This window comes from Schistocerca cancellata, chromosome 3 (genome assembly GCF_023864275.1).
Source record: "Schistocerca cancellata isolate TAMUIC-IGC-003103 chromosome 3, iqSchCanc2.1, whole genome shotgun sequence".
Lineage (NCBI taxonomy): Eukaryota > Metazoa > Arthropoda > Insecta > Orthoptera > Acrididae > Schistocerca > Schistocerca cancellata.
In genome coordinates, this window is record NC_064628.1 from 249073384 (window position 1) to 249099459 (window position 26076).

The window sequence follows — 26076 nt, forward strand, 5'->3', positions numbered from 1 at the left end:
GGGCACGTACTGAATGGTCAGTTACGACATTAGCAACCTCGTCAGTAATTTCCATCGGGGTAGGACGCCTTCCACATCCAGGTTCCACACCAAGCTCACCTGTGTTTTCGAATTTCATTATCATCTTCTGTAGCCATTTAATGACATCGGGCCTCTCCTCAGACCTTTCAGTCGGAGATTTTCTACTGCTATCCACATGAAACAGTCTCACTAACAGCGCACCGCCTCTCTTCTCGATAACCGTACTATTCACTCACTGTATGGCTTGTCGAATGACAGAGTGTCTGTCATACCGTCATACAAACAGTGCACAGCACAAGATTTGCACCTTGTGGCAAAAACTGGAACTAATGTTTTCAGTGTAAATCGGGTCCGCATTAACACATTAGTGTATCTACAAGTTTCGCTGCCATACGATAGTTACAGAGCGCACTGGACCTCCGGGAGTAGCTTCACTTTAATATTAACCACCCGGCAGTAGTAAGATATGTATCGGAGTAAGACATTTAACGTCAGTCCGAAGAAGTGAACCAAACGCGGTGAAGACTGGAGTTGTTGCGGTGAAGCGCGCAGCTGACAAGCGATTTGGGTACTGACCTGGGACAGCCCGGGGAAGAGCTGGCGCAGCACGCCGATGGTCCTCTTGTCCCGCGGCGTCTCTTCCTCGTACGACTGCTCCGCCAGCTGCAGCTTGGCCAACGCCTCCTGCGGGGTAGCAAACGCTGGCCGTTAGATTAAATTACACTAGGTGTACTTTAACATTTCAGAGGACGCAGGTGTGAATTTTGCAGAGCCAAAAGTCATGGTTGCAAAATACTAACAGTCGAATGGAACGTACAGCATAAATCGACGTCGGCGAAGTGCAGTTTATGTTCAGGAGAAATGTAGGAACGCACAAGGCAACACTTCCCTTAGAATATAGGCCGAAGAAAGGTAAACCTACTTTTATAGCGCTTGTTGATTTAGGGAAAGCGTTTGACAATGTTTATTAGCATACACTCTTCAAAATTCTGAAGGTAGCAGGGATAAAATGCAGGAAGCGAGTGATTATCTAAGACTTAAAATCCAGTCTGCGGTTATAAGAGTCGGTAGACATGAAAGGGAGTCTGTAATTTCCAGTTATTGATTACAGCGATGTTATCGTGCAAGGTCCTGCTCAGGAAATCTCATAGGGCCTGAAACTGTTTGCGAATGCCTGTGCTAGACGTATCTGTGATAGTCGACTCTTTGATCATATTTCACCATCAATACACATCTATTCTGGCTGCGTGCAGACAAGCGCAGAGATTTCCATACACTTTGTCTTCTGTACTGTCTTATAAACGTACACTGTCCCACATATCTCTCCTCGATGTTAATGGTCATGTCTAAAGAACATGGCAGAAACACCCGTTTCCATAAGAGAAAAATACTTTCTGTTCCGCTCCATCGTTCAGCCACGTTCTCATCTCCTTCTCAGCAGAATGAGCCCGACTCTGGATTGACATATTTACTGAAGCAACAACAATGACTACCATTGTCCCTGTACGCACGCACTCCTTACCCCTGTACGTACTTCTTTCCAATCAGATCATCCCTCATTTCTCAGTACCTTATGCTAGTACAGTCTCTTCAGATTTCCCTTTCCCAGAACTCACTATATCAGAATACATCTAATTTGCACACCCATAAATTCTTTTTGTACCTTCCATTATCATTATTGTTATTATTGTCTTATCATTATTACTAACATCAATATTAGTGGAAGCAGAAACAGTAGTATAAATACTGCCAATCTTAACTTTAGTAGATCATAGTCAGCATTATTTACTCACATTGCCTTGATAGACGCTCATATCATTTTAATATTATTTGTCATATTAAAATTGTTACTTCTTGGGTAACTATGATTTAACAAAGGTACTGTATATGTGAAACCCTGGTCCGATGTAAGAGATGAAGTTAAATGAGTAAATGAAGGGAAGGAGACATGGTTGTAGCCTATCCCCGATATTACTGACTCTATACACTGAACAAGCTGTGACGAAAAAAAGGAGAAATTTGGAAAGGAATTAACATAACGGACAAGTATTTAAAATATTGAGGTTTGCCGACGACGTTGTAAATCTGTCAGAGACAGTAAAGAAATTAGTGCAGCAGTTAATCGGAAAGGATAATGTCTTGAAAATGAGTTAAAAAATGAACATCAACAAAAGTAAAATATGGGTAATGGAATGTAGCCAAAGTGAATAAGGTGATGCTGAGAGAATTAAATTAGGAAATTAGACGGTAAAAGCAGTATGAGAAGGAAGTTTTTCGTCACAGCACTGTCGTAAAAAACATTTTCGGACTGCTTTCCGCGACATTTCAGGGTAAAACATGGAACTTTCGATGATTACTTCCATAATATTCCTCAGGAGTAGAAGTTGTGTTTTGTTATTTGAATAGCAAAATAAGTGATGATGGACGAAATAGAAAGGATATAACATGCAGAGTGGCAATAGCTTTGCTGAAAGAAAAAATGGGATATTGCCAGGAGTGCAGCCTCATACGGAAGCGAAACGTGGACAAAAAGAAAATAGAAACTTTTGAAATATGGTGCTAAAGGAAAGCTGAAAGTAAATAATGAAAGTTAATGAACCTAACTGGGGAGAAAAGAAGTTTATGACACAAGCGGACCAAGAGAAGGGATTTATTGATGCGACATATGCTGAGACATCAAGGAATTGTCAGTTTGGTACTGGAGGTAATATAGAAGTTAGAAATGTAGACGTAGACCAAGGCTCGAATACAGTATGTAGGTTCAAATGGATATAGGTTGCAGCAGTTACGTGGAAATCAGAACGCTTGCACAGGATAGACAAACGTGGAGAGCTTCATCAAACCAGTGCGTGAACGAAGACCGCAACAACAGATAAACTTCTTGCTCCGTAGATCCGTAGTGACGAAATACTGATGTTGCTTCCCCACATGCTCAGTTAAATGGTTCTCATGGGCTTGGAATAAATCCAAAACATTTTAACTACTCTTCATCGAAGAGGCGACAGCAAACTTGTCAGAAATAATGCAAATTTATAGTACACTTAGGTTCATATGACAATTTTAGGCAATGTTTGGCACGCAGCACTAAACAATAAATCAGTCTGCAACAACTAACAGAAGTTAGATATTACGTGACATTTCAGTTATTTCATATTACAGTAAAACATACACCCCTTTTATTTTGTGAAGAGTTCGAGATATCGAAACAAGATTTTCCGCAAATGACAGTAGGCAGAGGGGCTCGTAATTTGTCGTATCAACCTAGGTGTTGCAGCAAGAAAGTTTTATTTAAATTGAACGATTTACCTTTTTTAACGGTATTAGAAAGGTTCTGAAAAGTCGAATACGATGATAAAATGTTGGTTAATGTTGGAGCTGAAAAGTTTCGCAAAAGTATCTGAAAATGTGTTACAGTTGAAAGGCAAGGCAACCGGAATCGTTTGCAGTGCAAACGTTGCCAACTGAGGCTCTCATGCCAGACTCCGTCGTTATATGTAACATGAATCAGTTATTGCACTACTGAGATAAACGGTATTTCCTCTTGACGCTACTCTATACGACATAGATACAGAATCGGCGACGACTGTTTAACTTCTGGCGTATCAGAAGCGCCTTAGGAAAACTAATTCAAATGTGTGTACATACCTAAATTAATAGTATTTACGGAAACAAATAAACAGTCAAAAGATTTGACACAACAACCGATTCCGGCCGTCTTTTCAGCATATTTCGCTGATATTTTTGAGAAAATTTGGGGTATGTTTACAAGATGATGCTATCAAAAACTCAGAAACATTTCATCGGAAACTTAACTTCAAACTTTAACCAAAGTCATATCGCCACACTCTTTGCCTTAAAAGGTCCCGAAGTCCATTAAAATAATTTCTGGACATAAAAATTCATAGTTTCCTCAATATTCTGGTACGTGTTAACAACAATGAAAAATGGCGACTGATTCTGCATAGCGCTTTACGAAAATCTTGCTTTCTTATATTGGTCTGTTTATGAAATATTAACAAGGTAAAAAAACTATATTTTTTAAATGAAGAAATATTTACCATTACACTACGGCTTAAGAAAACATCAAATTTTACGTCTCTTCGACATGGAGGTCGTTAGAGAGGAAGCAGGAGCTCGGCATGTAGAAGGATTGGAGAAGGAATATTTAGGGAAGTCACGAGAAAGTTTATTAGAGCATTTACTAGTTGAATAAAAACTATCAGTATCAGTTGGCTTAGAATCTCATTGCCTTCACGTCTAATCAGCCTACGATTATGTTCTGGAATGTCATAACTTTTAAGTTAAAGAAAGATATAGAACTAAAGTTTCATGCGGAGGCTGGTTAGAATATAAAAAAACTCTTCGAGTGTTTTGTTAAAATGAAAACTACTGGTCACAAAATATTGTCAATTTTCATTCCTAAAGGATACAAAAGAGTGAGAGAAATGAGACTTAAACAACCACAGTTTTGCGAGGTTCTAAACTCATATGTTAATGAAAATGAACAATCGAGAGAATAAACTTTCAAAGTTAACAAAGAGAGATTTTTTAAATGTATTTACTGGTTTTGATCACATGCGCATTCTGAAACCTGGTCACTCAAAGGATTCCGACATTTTCCATTAATCAAAAATTAGACCAAATGTTCCACGGATGCTAAGTCATCTTAAACGACGAAATACTCGCCGAGAAAACATCGCAGATAAAAAGTACGGGACCAGTAAGCCGTTTGTCTGCTATGTTTACTCTAGGAGCCTGAAGAGTCGAGAGGTTGTTTTGCTATTGACCAAATTAGACCTCCACACATTGGAAGGCGTATGGAGGCGTAGTTATCATTAAACATAGAAGTCTCTAGAACACAACAGTACCGTATAATAGTGTCCATCTAACATGGTGGCGCAGTGGTTAAAGAACAGGACTGGCTCGGAAGGAACGGGGTTCGAGTCATTATTCAGACTTTGAGTTTTTGTGATTTCTCCTAAACTTTACTAGGTGAATTCTGGTCTGGTTCTAGTGGTCGAATTCCTTCATAATCCATTCCCATCTGAACTAGTTTAAGATACATAGTAAAATGTACGCCTCGAATTATGTATGTTGAAGGGTTGCATGGAGATGGACAAATGTTAATCGCAGCGAAAAATATCCAAAACAACACCTGAATTGGTTTTCAAGAGTATAGTATACTATACACAATAGGTGGTGAATGTAGCTTTAACACGGGAACGACAGGAGTTGTAACTGTGACACGTCTAAATACTCACACAGTCACGTTTGCACGATGGGTGTTGTAACATCAGATAATGATAGCAGACCTTACATTAGCGCAGCGGATGACAAATTCCCTGTGGACGGATTGCAGGAGAAAAAAAAGTAAAAAGAAAACAGTTATAATTCCCGGGCTTTTACGAAAGATGTAAACGAATCAACAAACTGTGCTATTACAGGTTCGTAAACATGAGTGTCTATGGTCTTCATAAGTCTGGAAATCACAATTTTGCAGTTATTCTTTCTTCTAGTATTATAACGGTATTTCTCGTGATTAATCGGAGGATTTACAAGTGAATGTAGGTTTAAATTTTATTTTTTCGTTCACCTTGAGATAATTATGCTGATCTGGTGGATGTAACTACTTCACCTTACCGTGTAAATGTACCAGTAAGTTTTTCGTTAAACACTCTTTAGTGCTCTGCCTTTTCTTTTCTCAGATAGGCATCGTCGTCGTAGAAACTAGACATATATTGAAACAGAGAAAACTTGGGAGTTACACAAGCATGTCTGTGTGGAGACGAAGGGGATTTGTACATGCTTGCACGAAAGAACTTACTCAAAAAATTTTTGAAAACAACTTTCTCTCTATAGAGAAGAACGAGTGTCACATTATAAACTTTTTTTACTGTAGACAAAATCACGTAATTTATGACTTATGTATTAGAGTCTGTCAAGTTGATCTAAAATGCTTTGTTAACTTCCAAAGAACAATTCTGAACAGTCGCGAGGGCAGTGTAACAAGCAATCCAGCTATAACTACATATTGTTAAACTTTATATCTTATGGACGCCTTTGTACAACCAAAGATAATGCAAAATTTTCACTTCAGAACGCTGAAATGATTTTATTTGATGCCAATTACCTTGATATGCTAATATGATCGGTTATCAGCTATGCTGTGCTCTGCATATCATTACACATTTTTATCGTCATACAGTATGCTGTATGTATGGTGTGAATAACAAACTCCAACAATAATAAAAATATTTAAACAACGATGGGCCGTGAACTGAATGTCGCAGCCGTTTGGAAAAATCACATATCTGGTAATATCAAACTCTCCTGTAGCTAAACTCTAACCAAAAATAGTTGCTACGATTACGAATAGAGGTTCATCACCAACTGTCTCACTATGCATAACGAAAGTCGTTCCATAACGCGCATTTCTATAGTAGTTACCTGTCTTCAACTCAACGTTCTTAAGCGGGTGAATTTTATAATAAGAGTTCATATGAGCACTTATTGGAAGAGGCGTCAAAGGAAGCTGTAATTTACAAAGATCCGATCCGGAACACGTAAGATTGTCTGAAACGTGAAATATTTTCGAAATCTTAGATTCAGCGAGAATGGAGACTTAGGTAGAAAACAAGACACATGAATGAGTGGATAGAAAAGTGCAACAGACGTAGCACACGTCACTCTATTTTTCGCTTTTTTTCTAAACATTTACTTCAAACGTCGCAGTTCCACACTTTGCCCCGTTCTATTTGTACTGTCAATTACTGAAGAAAGAGCACTGGGTGAGGTCTTTTTACTGTCGTCCACTCTTCGTACGTTGTTGGAAAAGGGATGTTGGAGTCCATTGTGCTCCTTGACTGTACTAGTTTATTTTTGCAAGCACTTGTTTACTTTGTTTTTCTTAAATTTAACGCAAGAGTTGTGGCGGGAGAAGAGCAAGCCGGCCGAGGTGGCCGAGCGGTTCTAGGCGCTACAGTCTGGAACCGCGCGACCGCTACGGTCGCAGGTTCGAATCTTGCCTCGGGCATGGATGTGTGTGATGTCCTTGGGTTAGTTAGGTTTAAGTAGTTCTAAGTTCTAGGGAACTGGTGACCTCAGAAGTTAAGTCCCATAGTGCTCAGAGCCATTTTGAGAAGAGCGAAAAAGCATCTTTTTCATTTTGTCTGCAATAACTATTCAGATTTTACAAATATTAAATCAGAATAGCCGTTAGAATAAAATACACTAAGATACAGCTGGAACTTCGGGCCGAGAAATACAAACTCGAATTTCAGTAGCAGAAACGTTTTCTTGCTACTTCCACCATATACAGACATCATATTGTACACGTCGAAGCGCATTAATTGTATTTTGCATTGCGGTGAGTTTTTTTCTATTTTACTAGAAACAAAAGAGACAAAACCTCATCGAGTTACTAAGAATATGCCACGGTAAAGTGTGAACGGCTTGCTATGCAGTTAATCAGTGAATCGTCTGAAGTTGCACGAGCTGTTTATCATGAAAAAATATGTCACGGTAACGTGTGGACGGCTTGACATGTATTCAGTTAATTGTTTGAGGTCGCACGAGCTGTTTGTGATACCCATGTATAACTTCATGTCTTGAGCAGCATTCAACCATCGTTCACAAATAAGTGGACGATACATTAAGTATATACCTCTAGAAAATTGTTCTAATTAACTCTGTTGCTTGCACAATTTTTTTTGAAAAGCTATCACAGGAGCGTAGCTTTCCTTGCAGCCCTACTGCGAATGAGCGGCACTTTCTTTCTGGGAAATTTCCCTCGCGATTTCTTTTGCTGACGTAGCGAGAGTTCCATTCTTTTGACTGACAGTGGTTCTGGCTGAATCCTGAAACACAACTTCGACCGTGCATCATTTCCGAAATGTTCTCGGTATTCTATAGGGAGAACAGTTTGTTCACATCCTTCCCAAATTGCTCCCGTTGCGGACTAAGTGGAACAAAACTGCACAATGTTTGGCAAAAATAAAGATATTTAATTTTGAGATAAACTCATTTTAATGTGAATTGTTTACAGAATTTTTAGCGAACTATCTTACTAAGGAACCCTCTACACGAGACGGTTGTTTTCTTTTAATTTTATTACCAATACACCCGTAATTTTAAAATTCGTTTCCTGAAGTTTAATTTTATCTAAGTATTTCTTTATTTGAAATCGGACAAGTCGCCGTTTAATAACTAAAATAGTTTATTTTGTTAGCATATGGATGATAATCCAAATTGCTGTAATGGCGGCCAGTGGCAATGGTTTAGAATAATGTGACAGGCTGAATTTTTATCCGCGGGAAACGGAAAGGTGCGATGTAGGGTTCTTGATGCCAGGATTGTTATTTTTACATCATATGACGTTCTATGGCATAAAACATTGTTGATGATTATTCCTCTGGCAGCTGGGAGCGTTGTGCTCGGCGACTTTCTTGGAGCGTTTTAGAAAATGCTTTCTCGACATGTCGAACAAAGCAAAGTAGTGATTTTGTCGAACTCCACGCTACGGATAATTCCTTCATAACTGTCTGGGCGATTCGATTTACTTGACGAAGGTAGTTAACGGCAAACCACCTCTCTGTGGTTATGCATACTCTTTTTTCAGACCAACTGTCGGTTTGGTAATTACTTTACTTTAAAATACATCAGTTTTTACTTTCTGGTCTCAGTTCTGCGTTGACACGCATTTCTGTCACTCACACATACCGTTAATCAGCACCGCCATTCTTTAGACACTAGTGGATTACAGTATTCACATAGTATCCTCAGATTCCACTGACTACTGTACTACCGTTCCTTACTGAATATCTAAATTTCATTAATCGCTACGCTTCGCAGTAGTAAACAATAAAAAATTTAATTCCGTTGATGCGACTTCTGCGACTGTTAACTATTGGGAGAACAACGGCCTATTCACAAATTAATTGCAGGTCTGAAAATTTCCTACGGCATTTTACGTCATTAAAAACTTTTCAGGCTTTCCTCATGCGCCGATTGGCTGTCGACTGACATTTCACAGAATATTTACTTTTAAAAGAGAGGAAGAATGCAAAGTCGTGAAATTAAGCTAATGAAGAACGTATATGTCAGTGCAGCAAAGCAGAAACGCTTGCGTTGGCATCTTGTTGTTATTGTCATCTTCAGTCCGAAGACTGGTTTGATGCAGCAGATCTGTCCTGCGCAGTCCTCTTCCTCTCTGTATAACTTCTATAAGCTACACCGATCTGAATCTGCTTGCTGTATCCATGCTTAGGTCTCCGTCAACAATTTTTCCCTCCACACTCCTCTCCATTACTCTTTCTTTACCAAATTGACGGTCGATTGATGCTTCAAAATGTGTTCTACCGCCGATCCCTTCTTTAAGTTCTTTTCTCTGCAATTTGAATCAGTACCTCGTCACTACGATCTACTCATCTAATATTCAGCATTCTCCCGTAGCACCACATTTCAAAAGCTTGTCTACTCATCTTCCTCAACTCCTTATCTACTATGTTTCACTTCCGTACTAGGGTACAGATCAAACAAATACCTTCAGAAAATACTTCATTACAGTTACATTTACATTAGATATAATCAAATTTCTCTTTTTCAGAAATGATATTCTTGCTGTTGCCACTCAAGATTTTATATCTTCCCCACATCGACCATCGTCGGGCGCTGATAACCTCGCTGTTGTGCGCCCTAAAACACTAATCATCATCATCATCATCATCGACCATCGTCAGTAGTTTTGCTGCCCAAATAGCAAAATTCATCACTACTTTTCCTCTCTCATTTCTTAATCTTATACCCTCAGCATCGCCTGATTTAATTCGATTGCATTCCATTTCCCTTATTTTACATATGTTGGTGTCCATCTTGATACCTCTTTTGAAGACACTACACATTCCGTTCAACTGCTCTTCGAAAGCCTTAGCCACCTCCGACAGAATTACAATGTCATCGCCAAGCCTTAAAGTTTTTGTTTATTCTTCCTGAACTTTATTTCCTTCCAAATTCTTTGGTTTACTTTACTGCTTGCTCAATGCACAGATTAAATAACATAGGGGGATAGGCTACAATGCTGTCTGGCTCCCTTCTCAACCACTGCTTCATTTTCATATTCGATTCTCATAAAATGTAGGTTCGTCTTTCTTTAACTTGTCTTCCACGGTAAGTCGTAGGGTGTGTTCTTACACTCCTCCATAAGCCAAACTCGTGTTCCCCGAGGTCGGCTTCTGCCAGTGTTTCCATTCTTCTGTAAATAGCTCGTGTCAATATTTTGCAACCGTGAGTGATGGTTTGATATTGTTAACAGCTGTCAGAGCCCGCCTTCTATGGTATTAGAGTTATTATGATCTTCTAGAAGTTTGATGGTATGGAGACTGTCTCATATATCTTGTATACCAGGTGGAATAATTTTACTTTGGTTTACTCTCCCAACTTTCTCAATAACTATGAGGGTATGTAGTCTGCTTTAGGTGCCTTGTGTCCATTTAGGTCTTCCAGTGCTCTTTTAAATTCATCCCACAGAATCGTATCTCATCGTCACCTACTTCCTCTTCTCTTTCTGTAATCCTGTCCTCAGGTCTGTTCCTCTTATATACACCCTCCTTATGTACTCCTTTCACCTCTCACATTCCCTTCTTTGCTTAGTATCGGGTTGGAATCTAAGCCACTGATATTCATAAAGTTGCTTCTCATTTCTCCAAAAGTCTCTTCAATTTACCTACAGGTAGCACCTATTTTTCTTCTAGTTAGGCATGGTTCTACAGCCTTCCACTTGCCCTCTAGCCATTCTCGCTTGGCCATTTTTGCATTGCCTGTCAGTCTCATTTTTAGACGTCTGTTTTTCCTTTCCCCTACTTCCTTTTCTGCATTTTTATATTTTACCTCTTCGTCAATTAAATTCAGTATCTCCTGTCTTAATGACTAATTATTTCAGATATTTAATTTAATATCTAAATTTCACTTTATATTTGTATTCGTTAACCTGCGCAGCTGGACCACGTTCTGAATACTGATCACGGTGTTTGGTGCCGTACAACTTAGAATGATGTTTATTAAACCAGTGATTAGTGATTTGTTCAATAAGAACATAATGAACGCGCAAGACAACGAAATTTACAAAGATGCGATAGAAATATTCGACGAATGCGTCGCTCAGGAACCTACACCACAGCACCAAACAATTAATGACCGCAAAGCGATTTCTAAGCATGAAAGTTTATAAGGGCAATATGACAAAGTACACTATCATGCAAAACTTATGGACGAAAGTAATTTTCGAATTTTATATTACTGCTAAGTGACATAGCTCTATGAAACTTGGACCATACATACAGACGGTAATTTAAAAAAAAATGTAATGAGACGAACAGAATGAGACTTTTATTCAAAGGCAATAATTATACCGAAGTCACCACGGTTTATGATGGTCCCCTTAATAGGATGCGTGATCACCACAGCCGGCAAAGCATGCTCTTCGACGTGCTTCCATGCTGTGCACAAGACCGGTAAGGAGTTCTTGTGGAAGTGGGTTCCATTCTTCCAACATCGTGGTTGCCAACTGCTGGACGGTCGGTGGTGCAGGTGGACTCGCTGCAATATGAATCCCCAACGCATACTATACGTATTAGAAGGTTTTACGTCGGGGGAATAGACAGACAAGTCCATTTCGCCGAATATTCTGTCATTCAATAGCTTTCCCACCTGCACTGTTCGGTGCGATCGCACATTGTCATCCATAAAAATGAATTCAGGGTCGAATGAAACCTTGAAAAGACGATCATGGGGAAGAAGTGCAATGTCAATAACGTTGACTGGTGACTTTACCGTGTTCAAAAATTTGGAGCTCAGTGCGCCCATGCGACAATATACCTCCCCACAGGCTAACAAATGGACTACCAAAAGAATCACGTATCACAGTGTCCCTGGGTGCATTAAGTATCCTCATATGACGAGAGTGGCAACATGTAATAGACCCAGGAACATTGTCGAACATGATTGTTTTGGTGATACAGGTACTATAGTGTGGGGAGACGCAATGTTGGGCTTCCAAATCTTTAAACATGGAACACTCACTGTGCTCCTTTTCAATGTGCGTCATTTCAGGGGTGAAATCGGCCCTGATTTCATTTTTATGGATGACAATGCGCGAACGCATCGAAATGTGCATGTGGTACGAGAGGATATTCGGCGAAAGGACTGACCGACCGTTCCCCAGACTGAAATCCCATCGCGCACTTGTGGGATGCGTTGGGGAGACATTCCTATCGAACAGTCCAGCAGTTGTCAACCGCAATGGTGGTCGAAATGAACGCCCTGCCACAAGAACTCCTTACCGATCTTATGGGCAGCATAGATGCACGTTTCAGAACATGCTTTGGCTATTAGACACCGTATTAAGAACCTTGTCCTCCCTTTTTTAGTATCCATGGGACCATCATAAACTGTAGTTTAGTTATTGTCTTTGAATAAGTCATTTCTGTTCGTCTCATTGTGAATTTCTTTCAGTTATCTTCTGTACTACATTGTAGTTGTTCTTTCAATGTACAAAGAGTATTACGAAAGTTTCGCAATACAGCTTTATTTATTTGATTTTTTCGAAGTAATTTCCGCCACATTGAATACATCTACCACTACACCAGTTCTCCCAAGTTTCTGTAGGGAGTCAGGCACACTCGTGTCCCGAACCCTCAGGAAGTCCTCATCACTTGAAAACTGTACTTCCTTCAGCTTCGTTTTCACATGCGAGAACAGTGCAGAGTCACAGGGAGCAAGGTGTGGACTGTAAGGGGAGTGCTCAAGAAGTTTCAGTCCTATACCCCGCAAATATTTGGTGCATGCTTTGGCACGATGAGCTGGAGTGCTGTCCTGATGCAGAAACCAATTTTCTATTCTTGACTTTGGTCACAGGTTCTTCAAAGATAATGGATGACTCTGGGCAGGCACTGCTCAGTGCACCATTTAGCTGTGACTCTCTTCTATGTGTAAAAATCAACACGTTCCACAGTTCCATTCGATTTTAAAAGAAAAATTGTTATCATTTTCTTCTTTACTGATGGGGATTTTTTGCCAGCTACGAGCGTGTCATCATCTTCAAAGACCCAAACTTTGTTTTGAGTCTTAGTCGGCACATCATAGTAGTACAGCCAAATTTCATCACCTGTCACGATGTGATTCACATACTGAGATTGTCCTTTAGAAAACTTCTTTACCATCTGCTGGCACCAAGTCACACCTCGCGTCATCTGCTCTTCCTTCAGTCTATGCGGCACCGAGAGACAACAAAGTTTCTTTACTTGAAAATTATCATGCAGAATCGAACGAATTGTTGATAAATTTAGCCCTAAGGTATCCTCTGTCTGCTTAGAGGTCACTCGCCTGTCTACATCTAGCATTTTCCTCACAGCATCAACCTTTTCCTTCGTAACTGATGATCGTGGCCTTACGGTCCTCTCAGCGTCTTCCAGAGTAAAATTTCGTTTTTGCAATTCTCTGTACCATCTGAATATAGTTGTACGACGTGGATATACATTACCGAGTGCAAGAGTCATTTATTCAAAGCACTGGTCTACGTTTAAACCGTACGCGAAGTTGCACCGCAAAACTGCCCGAATTTCGCTTCGTAATCACGATGCCAAAGCAAGCACTTCAGACTAAATCTGCTATTGAACTACTACACCCACAGACTTGGCAAGTAAGAAGTATTCTCAGAACAAAGCAACAATCAGCCTCCTGAGACTTACTGTTGCGTCGTATTGCAAAACTTTTCTAGTACCCTTTGCGTGGTCCAAGTTTTATCGAGCTATGTTAATTGGCAGTGACACATCATGCGAAAGCTACTTTCGTCCTTAAGTGTTGCACACCAGTGCATTTTTAAACGTTAGAAACCGCTGATGGTTAAATGTAAGTAAGCATTTTATACCATACTTACTGCTTGTTCTTCTAGTCATGTTACAATCCTCTAACTCTGTTGCAGCCACGTTTCTGAAAATTGTTTTCTGTAAGACTTGGAAAACAAAGTGTTGCACTTCTAAGGGCACTCGTTTGGGAGTAGACAAGAGACGAATTCTATCCTCAAAAATACGTCCAAATCTGCGAAATGAGAGGAATATGGGTTAAGTTGGAGGCGAATGAACAATAGTTAACTCGTGCACGATTTTCGAATTGAAATGGATGCGGTAAGGGGAATCATAGTGGAATACGGTTTACCGTCCGTCACCCGCTGTGGGTAGTTACCATGTGGATCTAAGGGACGCAGAAGTAGCTCGCGGCACGGCCTTGCACGGGAGCTGCTGATCCAGACGCTGGCTGCGAGTCGTCCTTGCGCGGCGCGACCATTAGCTGGAGGTACTTTCTCCAGGCCACGCTGCACCACTTTCCCCTTGACACGCGCTCACGCTCCTGCGCTCTGCTTGGGATACTGCACAATGGGCGCTGTCATTTCCCTGGTGGCGACCTTGGGCATGAGGGCAGCCTACAACTAACGGCTTCTTTCCACGGGAACTGAATCGACAGGTTGCATCGGATAGTAGACAGCACTGCCTCATCCTCACCACACTCCATGCGTATCCTATACACTACGCATACACAGCCTTCATGAATAAATAAAACAGTGAGTTTCCGTGATGGTGGTACAAACGAACAAGGATGTTGGATAAGGACGAATGTATCAGTTTAAGGACTAAGTTGAAAATGGCGAAAGCCAGATGTGTTGTGACGTAACTCATCCAGTGGAATACAAGAACATAATAATCATTTTTTGCAACATTCTAATCAACTGATTTATTTTGTGCTTTATTTCCTAATACTGCAGGCGAGACAAACCCGAGTAACATGTAATCATACATTCATGAGGAGTTCTGTTTCATAGACAGCTCATTCATATGAACTGATCCATTTTGGCTTCTTCTTTTGCGGTGATATGAAACGGTTTGGTTACAAGCAATCTGTAGAGACTGGCAAGAATTTTTGCTGCTTGTGATAGTCTTTGAGAACACCGGGGTTCTTCCGTCGAGTGCGACAGATCTTGGAGCGTTGGAGCGATCGTGTTATGCCTGCATGAAAGCTATGGTACGCCACTCTGAACAGTTGTCTGAATATACACGCATCAAAAAAAGTTTTGCATCACCTCGGTTCCGGAAGTTCCGGAACCTGTACAAAAAATTGGAATAGCGATCAACATAAACATAATTTCCACCCTTTTTATTGTTAATGAAAACCACACATTGGATGTTGCACCACCATACAGCGAGACCTTCAGAGGTGGTGGTCCAGACTACTGTACTCACCGGTACCTCTAACACCTCGTAGCACGTCCTCTTGCATTGATGCATGCCTGTATTTGTCGTGGCATACTATCCACGAGTTCGTCAAGGCACTGTTAGTCCAGATTGTCCCACTCCTCAACGGCCATTCGGCGTAGATCCCTCAGAGTGTTTGGTGGGTCACGTCGTCAATAAACAGCCCTTTTCAGTCTATCCCGGGCATGTTCGATAGGGTTCATGTCTGGAGAACATGCTGGCCACTCTAGTAGAGCGATGTCGTTATCTTGAAGGAAGTCATTCACAAGATGTCGTCCATGAAGACAAATGCCTCGCCAATATGCTGGCGATATGGTTGCACCAGCAGTCCGAGGATGGTATTCACATAGGCCTATCGTAAAGCCGTCATGGCGCCTTCCATGACCACCAGCGGCGTACGTCGGCCCCAGATGGTGCCACCCCAAAACAGCAGGGAACTTCCACCTTGCTGCACTCGCTGAACAGTGTGTCTAAGGCGTTCAGTCTGACCGGGTTGCCTCCAGACACGCCTCCGACGGTTGTCTGGTTGAAGGCACATGCGACACTCATCAGTGAAGAGAACGTGATACCGATCCTGAGCGGTTCATTCGGCATGTTGTTGGGCCCATCTGTACTGCGCTGTATGGTGTCGTGGTTGCAAAGATGGACCTCGCCATGGACGTCGGGAGTGAAGTTGCGCATCATACAGCCTATTGAGCACAGTTTGAGTCGTGAAACGACGTCCTGTGGCTGCACGAAAAGCATGATTCAACATGGTGGCGTTGTTGTCAGGGTTCCTCCGAGCCATAATACGTAGGTAGCGGTCATCGACTGCAGTAGTAGCCCTTGGGCGGCCTGAGCGAGACGTGTCATCGACAGTTCCTGTCTCTCTATATCTCCTCCATGTCCGAACAACATCGATATGGTTCACTCCGAGACGCCTGGACACTTCCCTTGTTGAGAGCCCTTCCTGTCATGAAGTAACAATGCGGACGCCAACGAACGTCGGTATTGACCGTCTAGGCATGGTTGAACTACAGACAAAACGAGCCGTGTACCTCCTTCCTGGTGGAATGACTGGAACTGATCAGCTGTCGGACGCCCTCTGTCTAATAGGTGCTGCTCATGCGTGGTTGTTTACATCTTTGGGCATTTCTGAACAGTCAAAAGTGAGTGTGTCTGTAATACAATATCCACAGTCAACGTCTATCTTCAGGAGTTCTGGGAACCAGGGTGATGCAAAACTTTTTTTGATGTGTGTAGTTCCTAGTTCGTGTTACTTCCATAATTAATATTTTGCAAATATGTATACATAGTTTTTGTGGTTGTCAGCAGACTAACGGTAAATTGGAATCATCTTATTTTCTTTTGTAACTTTCGACCTAGACGTTTCCGAACCAGTGTACTGTATCTCATACTGATACATTAGTTCTCCTCCATCTCTGCTGAAAGTTTTATCTTTATCATGGAAACAGTGTGTATATACAGTATCCGTAATGTAAGGGGTGCTCAAAAAGTTTCCTTTTGAAGGAGTTGCTGCAGCATGTATGCACCGTAGCGTGACTCAGATGCAGGTATAGAAGCACCGACATGTAGGCAAAGGATTATTGTGGGATACATGTCTTTTTGACGTGCATGCGGTAAATGCGGAAACGTGAACTGCTGCAACGTTATCACCTAATACGTCCAAACAGGACCAACATGCTGTAATTCTTTTCTTGGCTGCTGAAGAGAAACAGCGACAGACATCCACCGGAGAATGAAGAACGTGTGTCTGTCCAAAACCACCGTTGTGGAATGGTGCCCCAGGTAATGCTGCATGATAACGCACGTCCCCGTATTGCAAATGTCGCAACGTAGGAGTTACGCCAACTCAAGTGGCAACACTCGAGTACCCACTCTGTAGTCCTATCTCTTCCCGAGCTACTGTCACGCCTGCAGTCCCTTAAAAAAGGCCTTGAAGGTTATACAATTGCCGTCGGACGAGGATGCGCAGCAGGCAGTTAAGGACTACTTCACGCAGCAGGACACGGTGTTCTATTAAAACGGTATCTTCAACCTAGTGCGTCGTTGTCATGATTGCCTCAACGCTCAGCGCGATTTTGCCAGGCTAGCATACCGATTCTGGACTGTACGACCATCGAACGGAAACTTTTTGCTGGCCCCTTACAGTTTTTTTACAGTTATGAGCCCCACAGCACTTGAATAACATGAGTATTATTTGAACTCAAATTACAAACAGTCAACGTTAGACACCACGCTAGAGGTTGCGATAATCGATAGCGGTCCAGCACTTGCAAAGTATTTGGACCCGCTGACGCTTGCAGGGCCGCCGTATGGCACAGACAGAGACTTGGAGATTGCACCGGCCGAGCCAGCGACATTAGAATTATATATCAATACGTTCAGCTGCTTACGGGTGTTGATATGTATGAACGGGGATAGGTGAAAATGTGTGTCCCGACCGGGACTCGAACCCGGGATCTCCTGCTTACATGGCAGACATTCTATCCATCTGAGCCACCGAAGGCACAGAGGACAGTGCGACTGCAGGGACTATCTCGCGCACGCCTCCCGCGAGACCCACATTCTCACCTTGTATCTCCACACACTACATTCGTAGTGTTCCACCCCAAAACACTCATTACTCGTCCGAAAGAACAGACACCATATCCATATAATTATAGAGTCAGCGACAGGTCGTGAGCGAAGTCAGATTAGAATAGCCTTCAGCTCGTTAGGTTCGCAGCCTCTAGTTCGCACACATAATACCAGAATAGTGTTATCTTGCTTGTTGTGTAATCCAGTTAATGTTTGTTAATGAGTCATTTGTATTCAAGAAAGATAGCTGTTATTAGTTATGTTCCTGGAGTGCAGTAGCAGGACAAAGTTAAGTAAAAGTTATTTACTAAAGTATTCCAGTACTAATTATTATAGAATACTCCAGATTCCTACAACCACCCCACACGTGCTAGCCTCTATCATCCCACTGCAAATACCAGGGTTACCGATAGAAAAGCATCCTGTGACATGCTGCCATCGACCTTCACATCATTAAGAACAGACGCCACCCATTCATATAACTGATTCGTCTCGATGGGCAACGAATCCGCCTTATTCAGTACGGATGCATAACACGTTCGACCTCCTGCGGGGATCTCTGAGTAGCGAGCACGGAGGTCATGGACAGGGACTGCGGATGGCTGGCGCTCGCTGGAAGTGTAGGTCGACAGGGAGGCGTGCTGACACAGTCCATTCATTTGCGATAAACACTGTCTGCGTGGCGCAATGATTAACCCAACAGCCTAGTAAGCAGGAGATCCCGTATTGAAATCCCAGTCTCCACAAATTTTCACTCGTCACCGCTGATTCTGCATAAAGGCCCGATACAGCTGACACTGTTAGACCCTTTCCTTTCCATTCTTCCCCTGTTCAATTTATATACAAATAGGCAGGAAATTTGAAAATAAGGCAACCCATTTCAGAAACATTTCTATTTTACATACAGTTGCATGATTATTTATCGATTCTGATTTATTCCGGTGTGTTTATATCCATATAAACGTGTCATTGACTTTCAAATGGAGAGCTGTATGTCCCGTGTAATCGTTTCCATTGTCATAGTCTGCAGTACAGTCTTCACAGATCCAGAGGTGGTTCTCTCTAGAGGAAGCTGTTAACTCCTGGCCTTCCGTCCAAATTCTCGTTGTCTTTTTATCAAGCTTTCCGACGACAACACCTGCGGGTACTCATCTCCACTAGGGAACGCCACGTAGATGTCCCACGCTGATTCGAATGGAAGGATGGCAACTACAGTGCATCTTAAACCACAGCCTACCAACTCGTGCACTTCCTTTATGGAATTGCTTTTTCGTCTTACCAAGTCTGGTATATCGATTTCCTGTACGTACTCCTTTGATTATAATATGGCTTGAGAGTAATCGAGAAGCGCCATCTAACCGTATGTCAAGCAATATTTTCAGTCTCTTTGTAATGTTTCAAAGCATAAACGTAAGCGAAGAAGAAGTAATAGGTAAATTAAAGTGAAAAAGTCCATCTAAGTGATCTTTAACCTGACAATAATATCATGCCACGGTGCTCAGACATAGTCGTTACAATTAAAAGTACAAGTCAAACTACACAATATTTGAGGAGTTTAGAATGGAAATAGATAGGCTACTTGTTAATAAGTACTTAATTATTATTAGTTGCAGCATCTGTCACACACACATCCAATATCTTCTAAATTTTTCTGTTTGTCACCAAGTGTACCATTGATCCCTTCAGCATCCTATTTCACCAAAAGCATAGCACAAATGGATGCACGCACAAGTGACAGATACTGCAGCTAATAATACACTCCTGGAAATTGAAATAAGAACACCGTGAATTCATTGTCCCAGGAAGGGGAAACTTTATTGACACATTCCTGGGGTCAGATACATCACATGATCACACTGACAGAACCACAGGCACATAGACACAGGCAACAGAGCATGCACAATGTCGGCACTAGTACAGTGTATATCCACCTTTCGCAGCAATGCAGGCTGCTATTCTCCCATGGAGACGATCGTAGAGATGCTGGATGTAGTCCTGTGGAACGGCTTGCCATGCCATTTCCACCTGGCGCCTCAGTTGGACCAGCGTTCGTGCTGGACGTGCAGACCGCGTGAGACGACGCTTCATCCAGTCCCAAACATGCTCAATGGGGGACAGATCCGGAGATCTTGCTGGCCAGGGTAGTTGACTTACACCTTCTAGAGCACGTTGGGTGGCACGGGATACATGCGGACGTGCATTGTCCTGTTGGAACAGCAAGTTCCCTTGCCGGTCTAGGAATGGTAGAACGATGGGTTCGATGACGGTTTGGATGTACCGTGCACTATTCAGTGTCCCCTCGATGATCACCAGTGGTGTACGGCCAGTGTAGGAGATCGCTCCCCACACCATGATGCCGGGTGTTGGCCCTGTGTGCCTCGGTCGTATGCAGTCCTGATTGTGGCGCTCACCTGCACGGCGCCAAACACGCATACGACCATCATTGGCACCAAGGCAGAAGCGACTCTCATCGCTGAAGACGACACGTCTCCATTCGTCCCTCCATTCACGCCTGTCGCGACACCACTGGAGGCGGGCTGCACGATGTTGGGGCGTGAGCGGAAGACGGCCTAACGGTGTACGGGACCGTAGCCCAGCTTCATGGAGACGGTTGCGAATGGTCCTCGCCGATACCCCAGGAGCAACAGTGTCCCTAATTTGCTGGGAAGTGGCGGTGCGGTCCCCTACGGCACTGCGTAGGATCCTACGGTCTTGGCGTGCATCCGTGCGTCGCTGCGGTCCGGTCCCAGGTCGACGGGCACGTGCACCTTCCGCCGACCACTGGCGACAACATCGATGTACTGTGGAGACCTCACGCCCCACGTGTTGAGCAATTCGGCGGTACGTCCACCCGGCCTCCCGCATGCCCACTATACGCCCTCGCTCAAAGTCCGTCAACTGCACATACGGTTCACGTCCACGCTGTCGCGGCATGCTACCAGTGTTAAAGACTGCGATGGAGCTCCGTATGCCACGGCAAACTGGCTGACACTGACGGCGGCGGTGCACAAATGCTGCGCAGCTAGCGCCATTCGACGGCCAACACCGCGGTTCCTGGTGTGTCCGCTGTGCCGTGCGTGTAATCATTGCTTGTACAGCCCTCTCGCAGTGTCCGGAGCAAGTATGGTGGGTCTGACACACCGGTGTCAATGCGTTCTTTTTTCCATTTCCAGGAGTGTAGTTATGGACTTGACTCCAAGGAACCTTCCTTTGACCTCATGTAATGGAGAAAATGTATGGTTCCGGAGACCTTTGCAAGTCTCATTTATCATCATGTAAAAGTGTCCATAAATTTTGAAGATCGAAAGTAGTTGTCGCAAACAAAAAAGCGTAACAGCAGTCTCTGGTGGCTTTATGATGCCGTTCTTTTATCTCACGTGCTGCTGGTATAGGTAAAAAGTGCTCATAATACGCTTGATAGATAAATGTGCTGAAATAATAGGAAATGTCTGTGGCGTGGGTGGATCATTCAAAGCGTGCGCCAGTTTTTTATTTTCAGTGTGCTGCTGAAATTTGCAGTAGTGAAAATGCTGTGTTTTTAATATGATTATCATTCCTCTCTGTAATTTAACTTCCTACTTGAAACAGGACGGTCGTCTGTTGATAGTGTCGTTTGCAGACTAGTACGGATTCTCTAGTCAATTTGAAGTTACGCTCAGTATTGCAGGTGAATGTGAAACTGCAAAAGGTTTCGAAGATGATTGTGTTGAAAATGATCCAAACCTATGACAGAAATGTAGTCGTAGAAACAGCATTTGTGCGATCAAAACGGGCTTTGTCTTAGTGTCTCAGTACAATAAGTTCCGATATCCGACGGCTGTACGTTGGGCTGGGTTATTTGGGGGAAGAGACCAAACTGCGATGTCATCAGTCTCATCGGATTAGGGAAGGACGGGGAAGGAAGCCGACCGTGCCCTTTCAAAAGAACCATCCTGGCATTTGCCTGGAGCGATTTAGGGAAATCACGGAAAACCTAAATCAGGATGGCCGGACGCGGGATTGAACCGTCGTCCTCCCGAATGCGAGTCCAGTGTGCTAACCACTGGGCCACCTCGCTCACTCGTCGGCTATGAAAGACGACCTAATAAATAGACAAATAATACAGAAGAAAAATAGGTACAGTAAACATTTACAATGGATATATATTTCATTTGCAGTGGAAGAGGTATATGGAAACATGAAACGAATCAGTCGCTACGGAAGAGAATCAAACTTTATTGCTCTACCTTCTTTGGCGGGAAGTGAATCTAAAAATATTGACCATTTTTCTTCTGTTAATTAACAGAGATGTGACATGTTCCCCAAAAGAAGCAAACCAACGGTCCCGTCAGAAAAATAATGAAGATATAACGCAAGACCAGTTAGCATCGACCCGCTTTCATTGTTTTGGTTGTGTGCATGTTCGGGAAGAGAGGGCGCAGAGTGCGCGTCAAGGGTAACAACTGTGGAAAGAACAGTGGAGCGTGGCAGATGACCTCGGGTGGAGGACATGGGAGTAGACTGCTGTTATCGTCGACACACAGCAGTTATCATTAAGAAGGAATGTCGTCTCAGACATAATGCTTGTTCCCGAAATAAGTGGGACAGGTTCGCGCCATAAGGAAACGGCAGACACGGCGGCTGTGACAGGTGAGAGGGCCTATCCAGGGAACGAGGCAAGGACGTCTGGGTCGGCCAGCGACCTCCACGTGGGAGACACGTGCCGCCAGCTACCACAAGGTCGCCGCTGTCATTTCATGTATCTACCATATTACATTCGATCCAGCAGAAAGGAGTACAGTACCGAGATGCTGATTACTCATGCTGCAGAACAGAGAGCTTTCAATTTACGTGGATTTTAGAGATTGGATAAAAATATGGAAACACCGTAAACTCGAACATAAATGCGGATGGAAACTCAGAATCTACTATGTAGGAATCAACATGGATTCCGGAAACAGCGATCGTGTGAGACCCAACTCGCTCTATTTGTTCATGAGACCCAGAAAATATTAGATACAGGCTCCCAGGTAGATGCTATTTTCCTTGACTTCCGGAAGGCGTTCGATACAGTTCCGCACTGTCGCCTGATAAACAAAGTAAGAGCCTACGGAATATCAGACCAGCTGTGTGGCTGGATTGAAGAGTTTTTAGCAAACAGAACACAGCATGTTGTTATCAACGGAGAGACGTCTACAGACGTTAAAGTAACCTCTGGCGTGCCACAGGGGAGTGTTATGGGACCATTGCTTTTCACAATATATATAAATGACCTAGTAGATAGTGTCGGAAGTTCCATGCGGCTTTTCGCGGATGATGGTGTAGTATACAGAGAAGTTGCAGCATTAGAAAATTGTAGCGAAATGCAGGAAGATCTGCAGCGGATAGGCACTTGGTGCAGGGAGTGGCAACTGACCCTTAACATAGACAAATGTAATGTATTGAGAATACATAGAAAGAAGGATCCTTTATTGTATGATTATATGATAGCGGAACAAACACTGGTAGCAGTTACTTCTGTAAAATATCTGGGAGTATGCGTGCGGAACGATTTGAAGTGGAATGATCATATAAAATTAATTGTTGGTAAGGCGGGTACCAGGTTGAGATTCATTGGGAGAGTCCTTAGAAAATGTAGTCCATCAACAAAGGAGGTGGCTTACAAAACACTCGTTCGACCTATACTTGAGTATTGCTCATCAGTGTGGGATCCGTACCAGATCGGGTTGACGGAGGAGATAGAGAAGATTCAAAGAAGAGCGGCGCGTTTCGTCACAGGGTTATTTGGTAACCGTGATAGCGTTACGGAGATGTTTAACAAACTCAACTGGCAGACTCTGCAAGAGAGGCGCTCTGCATCGCGGTGTAGCTTGCTCGCCAGGTTTCGAGAGGGTGCGTTTCTGGATGAGGTATCGAATATATTGCTTCCCCCTACTTATACCTCCCGAGGAGATCACGAATGTAAAATTAGAGAGATTAGAGCGCGCACAGAGGCTTTCAGACAGTCGTTCTTCCCGCGAACCATACGCGACTGGAACAGGAAAGGGAGGTAATGACAGTGGCACGTAAAGTGCCCTCCGCCACACACCGTTGGGTGGCTTGCGGAGTATAAATGTAGATGTAGATGTAGATGCTAGCCAAGTTTGCCGGTTGCGCTGTTGTATTTGTCCACGATGGCCAGCTGTTCAATGTCCTCAATACGCTGTACGCGACGGTCGTGGTCAGAACAGTGTTCTGGATAGCTGTGAGTGCATTGTGTGTCTGAGCTAAGTGAACTTTAACGTGGGAAAATTGTTGGTGAGGGTGTAGTGGATGCTTCCGTAACCAAGGTAGCCGATATGTTTTGTGTTTCAGAAGGCAGCGTACCCAAGGCTAACGTCGCACAAGGGAAAGCGGAAAAATATCTTCCGCTAAGTCACAACGCGGACGAAAGTGTGTGTTGAGCAGACGGTCATTGGAGAAGTTTGAACTGAAAGGGTAGTCGCGAACCCGTCAGCACCGAAGCAACACGAAGGAAGCGCCATAAGCTTGGAATTGCAGGGCGAGATGGAATTATCAGCCGCGCGGGATTAGCCGTGCGGTCTAAGGTGCTGCAGTCAAGGACTGTGCGGCTGATCTTGGCAGAGGTTCGAGTCCTCCCTCGGGCACGGGTGTGTGTGTTTGTCCTTAGGATAATTTAGGTTAAGTAGTGTGTAAGCTTAGGGACTAATGACCTTAGCAGTTAAGTCCCATCATATTTCACACACATTTGAACATTTTGTTTTTGGAATTATCAAACCACTCATAAGTGATGCAACTGTCCGTAACAGAAAAAAAAAAAAAAATGTTGCCGAGCCATAAGACATGGACTGTGGAGCAATGTAAGGAAGTCCTTTGGTCGAATGAGTCTTGTTTCACAGTGTTTCCAACTTCTGCCTATCTTTCTTCCCCTGAGTGAAACGTGGCGGGTGTTCGGTAATAATTTGGGCAGAAATAATCTGGTATTCCATTGGTTTCATGGTTACTGTACGAGATCGCATTACTGCCAAGGGTTAAGTGAGCATTTTGTGTGATCAGGTCCACCGCATGGAACAATTATTGTTCCCCAATGGTGATGCCATGTTCCAAGACTCCCACAGCTCGCATCGTCCAGGAATGGTTTTGTGAGAACGAGGATTAATTGTCGTATCTCCACAGACTACCGCAGTCACCAGATATCAGCGTTACTGGTTCTTTGTGGTCTGATTTGGAGAGAAGGGCACGTGATCGCTATTCACCTCCGTTACCCTGAAGTGCCACTATTTTGCAGGAAGAACGGTATGACACTGCCTTTAAAACCGTAGAAGATGACTGGAAGGTGTTTTGAACGACAACGGCGGGCCGTTGTGACCGAGCGGTTCTAGGCGCTTCAGTCTGTAACCGCGCGACCGCTACGGTCGCATGTTCGAATACTGCCTCGGGCATGGATGTGTGTGATGTCCTTAGGTTAGTTAGGTTTAAGTTGTTCTAAGTTCTAGGGGACTGATGACCTCAGATGTTAAGTTCCATAGTGTTCAGAGCCATATGAACCATTTGAAGGCTAACGGTTTTTCTACACCGTGTTAGGCATAGTAATGTTCTGTGTTTCTGATGTATCCATATTCTTGTCCGCCTCCTGTACGTCTTTTTGTGTGTTTTTCCTTTGTGCTTAGTCGATCGCGGTTTATCCGAACGTTCCACTACTTCGTGAATATAAATTCTCCTCTTCGCCTTGAGGATACGGCCAGTCGACTTGACACAAAGCATGGATTAACGGAACAGTGCGCTAAGACGGAAGTGATGTGATGTGATGTAGAAGCGGGAATAGGGGCTTTTGTACGTCATAGTTAGCGAAGACAGAGTAGAACAAGGACTCAAAAATCTTACTATCTAGGAATTAAAAAAAAGTGCATGTTTTAAAATCAATTTTTGACATGCAACTGAAAAAGAAGTTCATTAAAGTGGATATTAGAAAAAAAGTTTAATACACAAAATAACGGGTGAGTCATGGGGGAATTAGAGAAGAGGAAGATAGAGAACATTTCAATTGCAGAGCTATATCAAGACGTTACGAATAAAACGGACAGATTAAATACGAAAAGAAGGAGTACAAGAAATGGTGAGGGAAGATGTCTGTGGAAAGCCTTTAGCAGAAAAATGAAGTCGGCCTAGTTATTGGGCCGAGTGGCCGTGCGGTTCT

General features: G+C 43.1%; 1 protein-coding gene across 1 annotated transcript in view; it reads right to left on the bottom strand.

The window, feature by feature from the left end:
• LOC126174888 (putative lysozyme-like protein) overlaps window positions 1-26076 on the bottom strand; it is a 159140-nt gene that overhangs the window by 44862 nt on the left and 88202 nt on the right. The window contains exon 3 of the mRNA XM_049921311.1: window positions 598-705. Within this exon, the coding sequence (XP_049777268.1) occupies window positions 598-705 (108 nt within the window). The remainder of the gene's footprint in view (window positions 1-597; window positions 706-26076) is intronic.